The following is a 15,061-nucleotide window of genomic DNA, read 5'->3' on the forward strand; positions in this document are numbered from 1 at the left end:
GGAGGTGCGGCGTAAAGAGCGTGGATGCGGGCGGGTCAGGCAGCGGCGAGCGTGAGGTGGGGAGGAGGTGCGGCGCGCAGCGTGTGTGGAGCCTTGAACAGGGCCAACCGATCAGAAGCCGATTAATCGATTATTGAAAACGTTGACAACTTTGTCAATAATCGATTATAATCGATTATGTCGATTAGTTGTTGCAGCCCTAGTTGGAATATTTGCCCATTTTGGCCCAGCATTAATGGCTAAATGTCCATTCAGCTCAACATTTCACTATATCAAGGATCATCTACGTCATATCGGATCTTAAAAATGGACATTTATAAAACTTCGAAACCTCTGGGCATCTTGGCTGAAGAAGGTGCTCCTATGATATATTTAATTGTGTCCTTCCCTTTGCTGCCAGTGCTGGGTTCCTTTGCCCTGTTACCTTTTTGTTCCCCACAAAATTTGGTGTCTGGCTATACCCAGATAATAATTCAGTAAATTATGTAGTTTTGACAATAAGGCTCCTAAAAGAAAATACAAAAATGAGATGTTTGTAAATACAGTTAAAATAGTCTAATTAACGCATCTATTTTTAATCCGTTTTTTTAGATTGGCCACCTGTTTTATAGTATAATTAGGGAAAATGTATGAATCTTGCCTGCATAATAATTAAAGACTCCAGCTTTGTTTTTTATAAACGTGATATTTTTTTAGTCCCAATGAGGTCTGTCTTGGTACCTCACAGAAATGAACAAGAAGGCACTTCTCTTTATAGTTTTAGTATTCTCTACCCAAACACAACTCCAAATGTGTCCGTTTTCTTAATAAAATATATTGTAAAGCGCTGCGCAAACTGTTGGCGCTATTTAAATCCTGTATAATATATATATAACAGTATATTAATAATATAATATTTCAATAATAAAACACATGTTGTGCCTTCCCACTATTTGTAGCTTCCCCAAACTTTGTTGGAGTTGTTATTTTTTTCTCTTTCATTTGAATAGTCTTTTTAATTTTTCTACTGAAAGGACATAACTGGGAATACTGCACTTATGCTGGCATGGCCACTTTACCCTATCAGTGATCTTTTGGAAATAGAATTAACATTCTGAAACAATACAGAATTCTTTACCTTAAAAAAGAAATGTTTTAAATGTTGAGGTTCAAGGCTAATCGCAGAGCTTAGATTTTAGAGCCACATTACTGAACCATTCCCCCCCCCCCTATATATTTGTGTTTCTAAAACACTCCCCCCTAGTACTACTAGAACTCTGTTCAGAATTCCAGTTGGTCCTCCTATAATGTCACTAATTAGCATACTTATGCACCTACCCAAAGTTCTGGAAAATACATTGCGACACCCAGAGGACCAGAGTTGGGAAACAACTGCATCAACCAGATGAGGTTATTTGAAGTGTCACTGGAACTCTGGGTTGAAGTTCTACCGTAGAAACAACTTGAAAAATCAAAATGTGAAATTGAAAAGGTGATCTTTTACCAAAATATCTCACCGATATAACTTAATATTGCCCAAACAAACTAGCTACAATGTTTTAATATAGATGAAAATAACTGGCTTTCTAAAAAAAATGTAACTTGTATCTATAGCCAAAACCTTTTTATAGTTTGGAATAGACTGGGGGAAGGATTAGAACTCCTGTCAGGTTTTACAGCTGTCAGAGAGATTCTTTAATGTCATGTACAGTAAAATGGTACAAATGCTTGTTTTAAAGTAGGGGAATACTAGAAACTCTATGAGCTTTTTTTTGTATGTTTCCCTGGTGCAGCTTTTTCTTCACTTCCTGTCTGGTAAAAGGAAGTGAGGGGGACTCCTTCTAACAGAACCCCTGATCGCAGTAAAACCTGATAGGAGGTCTAACTTTTCCCATTCTATCCGAAACAACAAATATGTTGTGGTATATCTATATATGTTCATTCTAGTTACAATGTTGCAGTGCTCTGCAAGGATGCTGCACATCGAGTCCTGCAGGATAAAATGGGTAGTCCGGGAACTGTGATAAACTGAGAGGGTTTTCTTCTTTTTTTTTTTTTCCTCTATAACCAGCAAGTTCCATTGCATGCATGACCCCTTTATGTGCTCAGAAGGGTCTTGGTTTAAACAACACCATTTCTTTAAAGGGAAAGTACTCTGTATTTTTTTTGTTTGATCTTCTGCCAAATTAACTTTGTTTTAATAGTGTTCACGTGTTGCCACTTTTGGCAACTATTCACCTCTCCGTGGAGATTTCTGGAACTTTTGTTGGTCAAGTCGTGAACCGCTAGAAGCAGGATCTTTAATGAACTGCTACTTGGAATGGCAACAAAATAAGATGCAAGTTACATTCCCTTTAATGAAAATGTTCCAGCATGCACTTGCAATTATTAGCTGTGAATTTGGATTATTTTTTATTATAAAGAGTTTAACTTTTTTTTTTTTTCCAAAAATGTTATTTGTTCTCATCTTTTTTATTATTCGTTTATTCAATACATGCTATGTATCTTGTTGACCTCTGCTGGCTAAATCTGTGCATTGGGGTTAAGGGCAGGGAGGGGATTTGGGTGTGTTAGGGTGCTGCATGATTTAAAGTCCAATGCCTCAGATAAAGAGTGAATACACTTTGCAAGCAGCAGTACTTAATCGATTGCCATACCATTTTTTTATATTACCAGTTTTTACTCATCCCAGTTCTTCATTTTGGCTTTTACTAAGCCTAAAATATGACCTGGTTTTTCCATTGTCAGTGAAATGATGGAAAATTCCCTAAGTCTGATAGCAATAGTTAGAAATGGGAATCCCCTATTGTTCTTCTAGCTGACATCTGTCTGATGGCTGTCGAGCACTTAGCACTGTTAGGAGAAGGTTGAGACAGCTCTTTCCTTGGAAGCTGATTGATCTGGGATGATAGAGGAAGCTCCTCTTTATAACAGTTTGGTCAAATGACAAAAGAAGAATTTGCTGTATTAACTTAGTTGATCAGCTGCTTGACTACAAACCCCCATCACAGAATGTTCATCCATTGACTACCATATTTAGGGCCTGTGTTGATGGGTTTTTGTTCGCATCAAGCAGGTTTTGCATTCCCATACAAGCCAATGGAAATGCACTTGAAGCAGGTGCGAAGGAGGTCAACTGCAGGTAAAGTTCTGAGTGAACTTAAAAAGGTCTCAAACTGATGCCATCAACACAAAACCTGTCAGTATGGGCCCTTAATGTAAGTATTTGAGCCTCTTCATGTTTCTATTTAGTGTTCCAGTCTCCAGGGATTGAGGGATGTTTTCTTGGCAGTACTGCGGCTATGGAGTTGTTAGCATATGGTACCTGGGAACGACATTCTTGCAGAGTTATGTTAAGTGCTTGTGTTGTTGCAGTATAATTAATGTGAATGTAATTATAGTTATTTTTAAAATTGTTTGCGCCGGTTGATATTAGCTTGTTAGATAAAGAGTATATTATAAAACCTGATTACCTCTTGGATCTTTAATCAAACCTTCAACAAAAGGTGTTGCTACTTGTGCGTTTGCTGTTGTCAGGCAGAATTTGCATCTGGTGTGGCATATTTCCTCTATGTTCTTATGTAAGTACAGCGATTCGCTGGTTGTAATTGACTGCTTTTAGCAAAATCAGTGAAAACACCTTTTTCTGAGTGTTTTGTTGCCTCCTATAGCAACAGGCCTTAACTGTTAAACCGAGCCTTTTTTTTTTTTCTTTTCTCGAAGAATTCTGAAATAATGGAAAGATGGTTCTTTCCTAGGAGTGTATTGTATATCTGTTGTCTGTGTGGTATAATATTATATTGTCAAATTTTCTCTCCGGTCCCAAACCCTTGTTGCTGTCAGCCAGAAGTAAAGTGTCCAGGGTAAAGTTTTATTTTAATCTAATATTTCTCCTTCCTGCCATGTATTTGTATATTTAAAGAAGCATCTTATGTTTTGCTTCCTCCCATCCACTTGTTTTTAACCCCTTTTCATAGTTTGTGTTTTTTGTTTTCTTAAGGGAGGAGCCACTAATCATGAATAATTCTAAGATAGCCACACATTTCTGTTTAATATATTCCTGCATATTGGCAAAATAGGTACGCAAAGGAAGAGAGAGAAATACGTACAGTCTTGTTGCTGACTTCTGCTACTTAATATGCTTGATGTTTGTTTCACATCTAAGCATTAAGACACTGACCTGATACAAGTATAAAGATAAGAAATCTTGACTTCCATTTGCTGCTTGCTCATTCCAGGTCTGTGACTTAAAAATATGGAAGCCAGACATAGCCAAGCACCTAGAGTTTTAGTAGACCAGCAGTATCAGCCTACTTATTTTGCAAATGCCATAAGGGTATAAATATTCTGTTTTGTGCACTTTGTGGTCCACATCTGGTGTGCCAGGCAATCTGGTAGTGATCTCATGGGTTCTGATACAGACATCTCTGCAGTTCATTGGTTTATTTCACTTACAGAACCATTGACGGCTTTAGGCCCTGTAGAGCAAGGATGGAGTTCTGCTTGGTATTTTTTTTTATTACAAATGCATTATTTTAAAATTTTCGATGGTCACTTTGTCAGATTAGAGTCTGGGTTTGTAGAATATCACTCATCCCAGGAACTAAAAGTAATACAAATTATCTCCAAAAATACTGCACGCAGTTCTACACAACCTATGCCACGGTTAGTGGGATTCTGTAACATGCCCAGTGCCAAACTGAGGCAATCATCCTTACCACAGCATTGTTTTACACCAGTTGTTTTGTTTTTTTCCAGAATACTTGTCAGACATGCTTTTAAATGTTTATTACTATTAATAGAATTCTGTGCGTATCAAAGAACTATCACTTAAATATATTTTCTAGAGTCACCTCTGTGATGCTACATCCATTACCAATTAACTGCGTGCTCCCGTATGACTCAATTTTGCTTAGCTGTTTTGTAAATACATATCTGTTCTGTGAATACTGGCCGTCAGCCTCATCTCACTCACTGCCTCCCTTAATTCTGCCTACGATTTACTTACTATGTGATCTATCTATGTGGATAGGGCATTGAAGGATTGTGCTTAATTGTCCTACTCACTGTCTAGTATCTTTAGTGCTTGACATTGAACTGGATAATTGAAATAACTCTTGCAATGTTCCTGCCAATCACACTTATTTTTATGTCACTTTGTGTACCTCTTTAGTACATGGGTAGTAAAGAGGTTATTTATGTTTTGCTGCTTTTTTGTGCTCATCCCCTAAAAATGCTGTTATGCTACCCCATTCCCCTCCCTTCCCTCACCCATCAAATACCTCATTTTAACTTTTCCTCAGCTGTCGAACGAGGCACTTGCAGTCAGAACCATCTCGTTGTCTGCAGAGGAACAGTTAAAATTCAGTATAAGGATCAAATATATATATATATATATATATAATGTCTATGTGCCATGGTTTATGAAAAAGGACATTTTAAACAATCCTAAAACTAAAAATATCAATAATAATTAAAGAAAAAACACAAAAAAAAGCGGTTTATTTTTTCATTGTTTTCATATTAGAGCTAAAACCGTCATGTACAGAAAATATCTTTGACTATTGAAAGGAAACGTGCAGAGTGTAAATTATTCAACAATTAACTGTTTATATAAAATTTATGAAATAAATGTATCCAAGAGTAGCCTCTTTTGATGTTATTGCTTGATTTATTATCCATAAATTACCTTATTCACTTAACAAATTCATCGTCATTACATATTTCCTATCTCTATTCAAAACTAAAAGAAAAAACTTTTGGCTGTGGGGCGTTAAGTGGTCATTCTCATCGCACACAACAAAGTATAGTATGGTTGATGTGGTTTTTCATCCACTACTCGGAAAGCTATACACCAAAGTGGTGAAGGCCAAGTCTTACATGGAACAGTTCTCAATTGCATGTAAGGGCTCATGAGATATACCATTGATACTTAGAGATACATCCTATTTAGAAAAGAAAAGTTTTATTGGAGGCCACAACTTAACACACAGTTTAGAAACTGGATAATTAGCTAATGAGAAGCCCAGCAAGTCCCTGAGGGGGCTATGATGGTATAATTGACCTAACCCTGAAATCTCTATCTCTGTAAGAGCACAGAGAATCTGAAGCTGCTAAAAACCCAGATTAGATGGATCAAATATATGACTGGTGGAGAAGCTAATCAGGTACTTCCATTTGTAAGTAGGGTTTGCAGATGGCATGAATTGGGCTGTTGGGACATTAACTAAAGAGATAGCTTTGATAAAGAAGGTTGGGAAATATTAGGCTCAGAATACGTGTAAACCATAACATGCGTAACCAGTAAGGAACTATTACTATGATCATCGATCAATGAAGGTGATGAGCAGGAAGATGAACTGCATGGGTGAAAAGTCCTAACCCAGAGAAAAGTTCCATGAGTTATTAGCGCATTGAGGACTTTTGAATTAGGAATAGACCGTGGCAAGAAATGGACATTGAAGGATGTTGCCATCAGGCCTATCTCAAAAAAACCCATGGCAATGTCATACATGGGCTTGTTTACAGTGCCAGTGACTGGCATTTTTCAGCAACAACTCCAGTCACCACTGTTGTCGATATGCCTCGCTCACATCACAACACAGATGTGGAGTGCAATATGCTGCACAACAATGTAGACATGCTGCATTTTTATTTTTGTAGCGCAATTAACTGCACCACATGAGCTCTACTTCTCTGTGGAGAGACAGACTTCAATTGTTCTCCATGAGAATAATAATATATGTTGTGCTCTTTTCAATACAGCACTGTGGACATTGATTTAAGGGTAAATTAATTCAATTGTAAAGTGTATAAGATGATGGAATTCTTTATGCCGAAGAAGACCGATAAAACGTATATAATGCAGGAGTACCTACATTTTGTGTTGAGAATAAGGAAACCAGGTCTGAAGAAAGTGTGGTCATGTGAAGGACGTGACTTAAACTACCAGTGATGAGGAGACCTGCTGCGTTGCTTGACTACAGCAGAAAAAAAGTCAGGTCTCCCAGCCAGGGATGCATACTGTATATGTATTTCAGTATCGAAAATAAAGTTGAACTCTAGCTATAAAGATTTATGTATACTTGCATTGATCCAGCCTGGCCACATGTAAATATACATACCTGGTAGCGCCACGGGCATCCTGTAAAACACTGTAGTAGCCAGTGCTATTACAGTGCTTTACTGTGGTCTTCAGACTCCTGTATGATGGTGCTGTGCCGAGAGACTTCCCCTCTGCTGTGAAAACACAGTGGGCATTCAGCAAACTCCTAGAATTTTTATGAATAGATGCTAGGCATTCTCTGATTGGATGAGAGACTTTGTCGTGATGTCACCGCCCCATGTCCAGAGAACGTCTAGTATTCTTTGAAAAAATTCTAGGTGTTCACTGAATGGCCGCAGTGTCAAGTAGGGAGTGACCCTCTGTGTATGTACAGCCGTGTAAGTATACATAAATATTTATACCAGGAGTTCAAGCTTAAAGGATAAATGCACTAGGGCTGCAGCTAACGATTATTTTCATAATCGATTAGTTAGCCGATTATTAAGTTCGATTAATCGACTAACACTTAAGGATTGTGCCATCTTTATTGATCTGCCAGTCAGGAAATCCAAGCCAGAGCCTTTTACATCTCAAATAGCAACTCATTTTTCCTCTAAAGTATTGGTCACAAAGCTTGTGGTTTCTGCTCTCCCCCACTCTCATTCTTTAGTTCAATTTTAATAATACAGAAAAGTATTCCAACAGTGGGCATACAGTATAATACCACAAGGTACCGTTCATGTACTTTATGGAATTCACATCATCCTACCCGCCGGGGGGAACGGCAGGTAGGAGAGAATATTAAAAGAGGAAGCAAAAGGAAGGGATAGGTGAGATCACGAACATGCTGCGGGGAGAGGGGAAAAAAAAAAAAGGGACACAGACCAGGCTGGGGGGTGGTTGGGAGGCACAGGTCATTCCACCCCAGGTGCTACTCAAGCTTGTGCTGGATCATCTCTCAGGTCACTGGGTAGCAGTCTACTTGGTCCTAGTGGGAGGACATGATCAGGATGGAAGTCTTTTCTACTCTTGGGAGAAGGTGAAGTGTTTCCAGCAACACCAATGACCTAGTGATGTATTTTTCTATTCTGTCCGTTTCTGCTTTTCTTCTTAGCCCCAGTAGCAATTAAGGTCCATGGTGGTTTCCTAAAAATGACCCTGTCATCAAGCAGAATTCCAAACATACCTGGAAACCAGTGACTACTTACCTTTCCCACTGTTCTGTAGTGAAGTGGAAGTTGGCGAGAGAACCACTGAGCACTGCAGGAGAACTAGGAGATCGATGTGAACGGAAGTGTTAGTTTCAGCTGAGGATTTAGAGTGGCATTTTGGTAGCGTGGGAAAAAGTACAGCTGGCCGTACACGGTTCTATTTCTACCTTCCACCCACGGGCTGAACGAAAGAAATAGAACAGATTGCTCCAGCAACGCCTGCAAGCATTGATGAATGAAGTACCTGCTGTTTCCTTCATATTCATTAACAACAACCATCTGAAATTCGCATCGTATATGGCCAGCTTGGCTATTCACCAGCTTCTTTTCCAGGTATGCCTGTTTGGAATTTTGTTTGCTAATTACAGGTTCACTTTAAATACAGCAGAGACCATTTTTTTATCTTCAGTTGCAAAAACGCAACTTCCAGATTGGTTGTTGAGTGTCCGGTACTAAGAAAGAGAATATGTCCAAGTGTAGATTCTATTACATACATACATTATATATATATATTTGAGGTTGAATAAAGACACAGGTCCATCAAGTTCTGTGTGTGTGTGTGTGTGTGTGTGTGTGTGTGTGTGTGTGTGTGTGTATACACTCTCAGTTGAGAGCTATTCTCTTAAAGGGAAATGGTACTGGTTTTGTATACATTTTCTTAGTTATAGTCCGGATAGAAAAACACAACATGGCACCAGCACTTATTCAGTCATATGAATAATTTTCAGCCCCATTAACTCTTGCATGTGTGTGAACCTCTAATAAGGGAACAATGACAGACAGAAATTTTCAAAAATGTAGATTTTAATAAAGTATAAAAGAAAGCCACCACTGCACTTTCAGGAGATTCTAAACATTCATTCAATATATCACATTTAGTGATATTGTTCATAAACCACATGAGGACTTTCAGCGTAGAAGGTATGCCCTATAAAATGTGCTAGGATATAGCGCCTAAGCCCTGCTCCTCTCCCATGCTACTGCTGTTTAAATGACAGCTAGGAATTTCAATGTATCAAATAGGAGTGGCTGTCAAGATGCAGCCGTGTGTGTGTGTAAAATGACATTGCAATAGTCTGCAAGTGTCATTAAGTAAATACTGTATAACAATTACTACAGCAACATTTGTTTTTTTTTTCTAATAGAAAGGGAAAGTGTTAGAACCTCTGAGAGTTTTACCCCATTTCTGTATCGGCGTCAAGAGGCAAGTGTCAGCCAGGAAATATAGCCAGAATAAGTATAGCTCCGTGCACGGCCGTACCAAGTAGCTGCCGGGAAGGACAGGTGCTGCGTGTGATTAGTACGCAGCCCCCGTCCTTCTCTATGGGGCTACGCGGCCGTACGCTCACCTCAATTGCAGGTGCATAGGGGTGCGGGTTTTCTGGCCGGGACGCATACAGGATTCATTCCGGCGGCGTATGAATACGCTCACCCGCACCCCTAAGGACCTGCAATTGAGGTGAGCATAGGGGGCGTGCGGCCGCGTGGCCCCATAGAGGAGGGCGGGGGCTGCGTACTAATCACACGCAGCACCTGTCCTTCCCGGCAGCTGCTTGGTATGGCCCCGCACGGAGCTGTACGTGCCGGCCGATTTGCGTGTGAATGGGGCCTTATGGTAACACATACAGCAGTTAAAACTTGACACAGGTTCTAACACTTTACCACTTTAGTGAAAAATAAAAAGTTTTGGCTGGAATTAGGTGAAGAATGTAGACTGCAGGGCTCCTTTATGTAGCAAAACAAGCCCCAAAAGGTTACAACCAACAGCACTCAAAATGCAAAGAAATATAAAAAGTATGTGACTTTATTTTAAATGGTTTAGCATTAACATGAAATAATTATATCAAGTATAAATTAGGTTACTTAAGAAGTTACAATGCTTCAGACGGTAACCTCCACCTCTGTGCTTTCTTCTTCCTCCTCTAGAAGGCTGTAGGAGGCGTGACTCTGGAATGGGCGTTGGAGGGGATGTGCGAGCAATCTTGCCATACAGTTGTGAAGCTCCAAAGCAGATCCTGTCATTGAGACCTCATATTTGTAGCTAGTGCCTTTAGGGTCTAAGCTACTGAAGAATTCGTACGCATCCTAATAAAGGAAAAAGGATATTATGAGCGACTTCAAGTGACTGAAACATTATCCAAGAATAGTTTGTGTGTAGTGCTAATCAAGGGTTAAATAATATCTTTATATACATATATAGTAGCGATGCACCGATCCACTTTAAGACAGAGTACGAGTACTGATACTTTTGATCAAGTACTTGCAGATACCAATTACCGATACTTTTTCTTAAAGGGACAGGTCACATTTTTTCTAAAGCAATACAAACTAATGCTTTAAGGTCACTTTCTTAATATTATGATTCATGAGATGACGAGGGAGCATGAAGCCGGCTTCCCGGCCAATCAGAATACCGGTCGCTGCGTCATTATACGGCACCCGGCTTTCGGATTTGCTAGCTTCCTGACCAATCGGGAAGCCGGGCAGCGCGTCATTGCACCCTACCCGGCTTCCTGATTGGCCGGGAAGTCGGCTTCATGCTCTCTCATCACAAGTGACTAGAGAGCATAGAGCCGTTTCCTGACCAATCAGGAAACCGGGCAGCGTGTAATGACGCGCTGCCCGGCTTTCTGAACCAGGAAGTACTCGTGCTAGGTATCGGAGCATCTGGGCGAGTACGAGTACTCACCCAAATACTCGGTATCGGTGCATCCCTAATATATAGTTATACATTAGTGAGGGATGGAGAGAGAGTGAAAGAGAAAAAAGAAAAGAGTGGGGAGTGTGTGTTAACAAAATGTGGAGGCCCTGCTGACCCCTCTTGTTCTAAAGTACCGGTAGTACAAGTACAAGAGTGGAAAAACTTATGAAATTACTTTTCCACTGCCGGAAATAATGTGAAGTAAAATTAGAAAGTTAAGCTTGCCATAAACATTTGCTTCCGGCTGCTTGACCTTAGCATTGGCTGGTCAGCTGTTAACCAAATCCATACTTGTGTAGGTAGGTTGGGACATTTTCCAGTCCAGTGTCAGTTTTATTTAAAGCTAAAATTAACTATTTTGCTCATGGGCTTTGTTTTACAATTGTAGGACTTGACTAGAACTAGTGCTGGGGTTTGTTCCTGACACGGATTAGACCTGAGAAAAGCCACCTGGATCAGTGGTGAAGCATCTTCCACATTATAAAGCAAGCCCAGTTAAAGTGACACTAAACTCAGGAGTTAAAAATACATTCAAGTCCCCTAACTATTAACAAACATGTGTCTTATTTGTGTATCACTCAGCTGTAGATCCTCAAATCATCTCTGAATTAATGACACTGTCCTTCCTTCTGGAGGGTGGCTACTTTTGTTCCCCATGGTCCCTGTGTGTGTTGTAGTCACCGGTCCAAGATCACTCCCGTGATGGACTACAATTTCCATATAAAACAGTAAACTTAACCACATACATATACAGACCTCTTTTTGTGCTGGCACATCCTGTAACTGGTTCTGTACTGAGTGATAGACCTGGTTCTCTATTTGCTAATAGTGGCACTGTGAGGGCCCACCTTGTGGCCAGGTGAGTAGAAGGGCATTGTGAGGTTTCAATATCGCACAGCAAGCCGCAGCGCTAGTACCGTATAGTACTAAGCAATTGCTGACATTTTGCTGGGTCACCACTGCGCCAATCTCACACTCCGCGATACATAGTAGATCCCATCGCACTCCTGACCGGAAAGCCCCACAAAAGTCGGGTGGGTGCTGAAGTGATTGCAGATGCTTCTGCAAATCAAACTTAGAAAAAGTCACTTGCACTCCAAATCGAACTATAGTCACTCTTTATTGAACTTGGTAGTGTCACATTGCTAAGCGACATTTCGGAACCATGTGGTCCCTTCCATGTGAGCTATAAGGAGGAGCCAGCCTCTCTTTCGCAGGACACGAAACGCAAGAGACGCCTCCCCATCTTCCAGTCTCAGCCTCAGGTACGTGATAGCCACGCACTGGTGACCCCTGCACTCTGTGCGCCACGCACTGGTGACCCCTGCACACTATAGGAATTAAAACACTAAGAATGGAAGTATAGGGTGAATTTATAATACTCTGTTCTGCTACTTAAAGCTGACCTAAAGTCAGTTTACAACTTGTCCACCCCTTTATGTAAAAACAGCAATGCAAGTGCTGAACTACTTATGCCCAAGCAACACAGGCTTCCTCCCATCTTGGTGATCTCAAGCTGACCATACACCTACACTAAACTGTGTGGATGGAGGAATCTCCCACTGGGCCAAACTTCAGTATCAAAACACCTGAACAATCTGATTGGATGCAGGCATTGTTCAGGTATTTTAAGAGCCAGCGGGGTCGACTAGCAAGATACTGAAGCTTGGCCCAGTGGGAGATTCCTTCATCCACACAGTTTGCAAATGTTGCATTTTTGCAGATCGGGCTGGACCGGAACACAGGCATTAATGTGCCTGCGTTTCCGGGTGCGGGCGATCACACTGGGGGCGTGGCTGTGGTGCCATTGACTTCAATGCATCGCCACACGCCCTCCCGTCCCTGAACGCAGGGAGCCGGGCGGCTTGCGTTCCAATGCGTTCTAGAGGCCCACACTCTGGAACACTAACTTTGTGGTGTGAATTGGCCCTCTCTCTCTCTCTCCTCTCACTTCCTCTGCTGTCTTTCTTCTCTCTCTGCTGTCTCTTCTCTCTGCTGTTTCTCTGTCTGTCTTTTCTTACCTCCACTGCAGCAGCTTCCCAGGTCTCCTCTCCCCTTCCGTCGTCTGACACATTCAGCCGCACGAGCACCGCAGGAGGACGGGACACAGGTCAGTGAGCCGATCGCGATCTACCAGTGTTCGCTTTGCGATCTACTGGTAGATCGCGATCTACCCAATGGGCACCCCTGGCGTAGATGAAGGAATCTGTTGCACTTTTTCCATCTGACCATAAAAAAATCTGCAGATAATCTATAGGTGTATGGCCGGCTTCAGTGTTACTAGCTGTTGCCAGAATACAACTCTGGGGAAAGGTGGGATCTGTGTAAGGCAAAAGCACCGGTTGGCTGCCTCTGCCTGAACATCCGGTCGGTATTATGTTTGCCTCACACAGCTCAAACTCCTTTCTGTGACTGTAGTCAGGCAACAATTGGGAAGGATCAGGCTATCAGGCTGCTTGTTAGTATTTCAGCACTTGCATTACTGTTTTTGAGTAGTGAGCTGTAAGAGGGTAGAGGGAAAGTCTGTAAACTTCAGGTCTGCCATAAATATTGCACGTTGGTCTATATGGCTAATAAAAGCATGCGAGTGTTAAATTGGGATAAGTGTCCCAATCTCATGTGACCTGTCCACACTGACAGCAGCACTACAAGTTACAGGTGAGACCCATCACACAGCTTACCTTCCAGCTCATGTCTTCCTCCTCAGCCCCATTGTGGATGTAGACAACATCAAAGAAGAAATAAGGGCACTGCAGCATTTTCTGTAAAAGAAAGAATTCGGGTTTAACACTGGAACGCTAACTGCAAATGGAATTCTAAGTACAACAGCAGCAGAAGACATGCTATGCAGAGTCTTGTCACACTGCCCATGTTGGGACCCCTTAGTGTTGTTACATTGTAAAGCAAAGCTAGTTAGTAAGGCCTCGTTTACTTGTGCAGCTCCCTCTTAAAAGTTATCCCCATTGTTGTTGACAGTTCAGGAGGTGATACTGCCTCCTCCTGAATGTTTTTTTGTTTTTTATCTCAATGGTGACTTTGAATTGCAATATCGTTAATTGCAATGGTCGCGTTTGGCAAGGAACTTTGCCTGCCTATAAAATTGCATTGCATTGTGGCCGCCATGTTAGCTTTTAGGTGAGCCAGATCAAGTGTTTGTTTTTACCGCCCTTTCACTGCCCAGGTGAATGACACCTCAAAAGGACACTACCACTTTGCAGCTAAATTTAAGAAACCCCCTCTGTATGTTTGTTATGTGTTCTCATTCACACATCATACCTAAAAAAAAAAAAAAATGTTTTAATATATATTCTTAGCGGTTTCTTTAGAGCAGGATTATACAAATGACACTACAGGAAGCTTCTAGTGGTTTGAATAGATGTCCGTGAGCTGAGGGACGGCTTTTGTTAAAGTGTATTAACATACACTCAACTTGTTAAGTGATTGATAATGAAAATCTGCCAGCACAGTACAGACAGGGTTAATTATTTCAAATAAAACTTCCCCCAATAATTAGAACCATTTTGAAAACGCCCAGATTGGATGAAACGCGTCAAGGGATCCATTGCGTCTTCCCCGACACACCAGAAGATCCGTTAGGTTGGGTGTCCTTCACACCCACATGCTTTTAAAACTCTACAATCTTGTAAGTGCAAACACATTTTCTGTTTTAATAAATAGTTGGATTGCTGCACTTAGGACTGTCTTTCTGTTTTTCCCTCCGCTAAATTGTCCGGTCCGGCTTCTAATCACACTGGGTGGATGTGCCGCCGACTTGAAGTAAAAGACTCAGTCAGTGACTCAGAAGGTATTGAAGCCAGACAGCTAGTATTTTCAGAAGAGAGTTTAGCAGTGGCCTCCTTCTGATATCCGTCAGACGTGTCTAGTTTCATGTAGATGCTGATGGGTTTTATCACTAACTGGCTTCTCTTAGGATTCTGGTGGTGAGATCTGTACAGCATGCCAAAAATTTTCCAACTGGCTCCTTCCATTAGCTGATCGAGTGATGCCAGACAGAAGGGTACCAACAGCGGCACACACTGTACAAATTTCATCTGGTTCATCAAGAGTCGTACCTGTGTATACCCGGCTTCAGTGGATTATTTTGGTTTGGGGCTTCCCTAGGCA

The 15,061-nt window shown here is 41.2% G+C and overlaps 1 protein-coding gene across 1 annotated transcript in view; it reads right to left on the minus strand.

Annotated features, from left to right (window-relative positions):
- Positions 1-10,116: 10,116 nt before the first annotated feature.
- The window catches only part of BABAM1 (BRISC and BRCA1 A complex member 1), a 24,339-nt gene continuing 19,394 nt past the window's right edge, over positions 10,117-15,061 (minus strand). Inside the window, exons 8-9 of the mRNA XM_018555091.1 lie at positions 13,618-13,698; positions 10,117-10,320 (exon numbers count right to left, since the gene is read on the minus strand). Coding sequence (XP_018410593.1) covers positions 10,117-10,320; positions 13,618-13,698 — 285 coding nt within the window. The remainder of the gene's footprint in view (positions 10,321-13,617; positions 13,699-15,061) is intronic.

Source organism: Nanorana parkeri, unplaced genomic scaffold (genome assembly GCF_000935625.1).
Source record: "Nanorana parkeri isolate BGI_ZX_2015 unplaced genomic scaffold, ASM93562v1 scaffold183, whole genome shotgun sequence".
Taxonomy (NCBI): Eukaryota; Metazoa; Chordata; class Amphibia; order Anura; family Dicroglossidae; genus Nanorana; species Nanorana parkeri.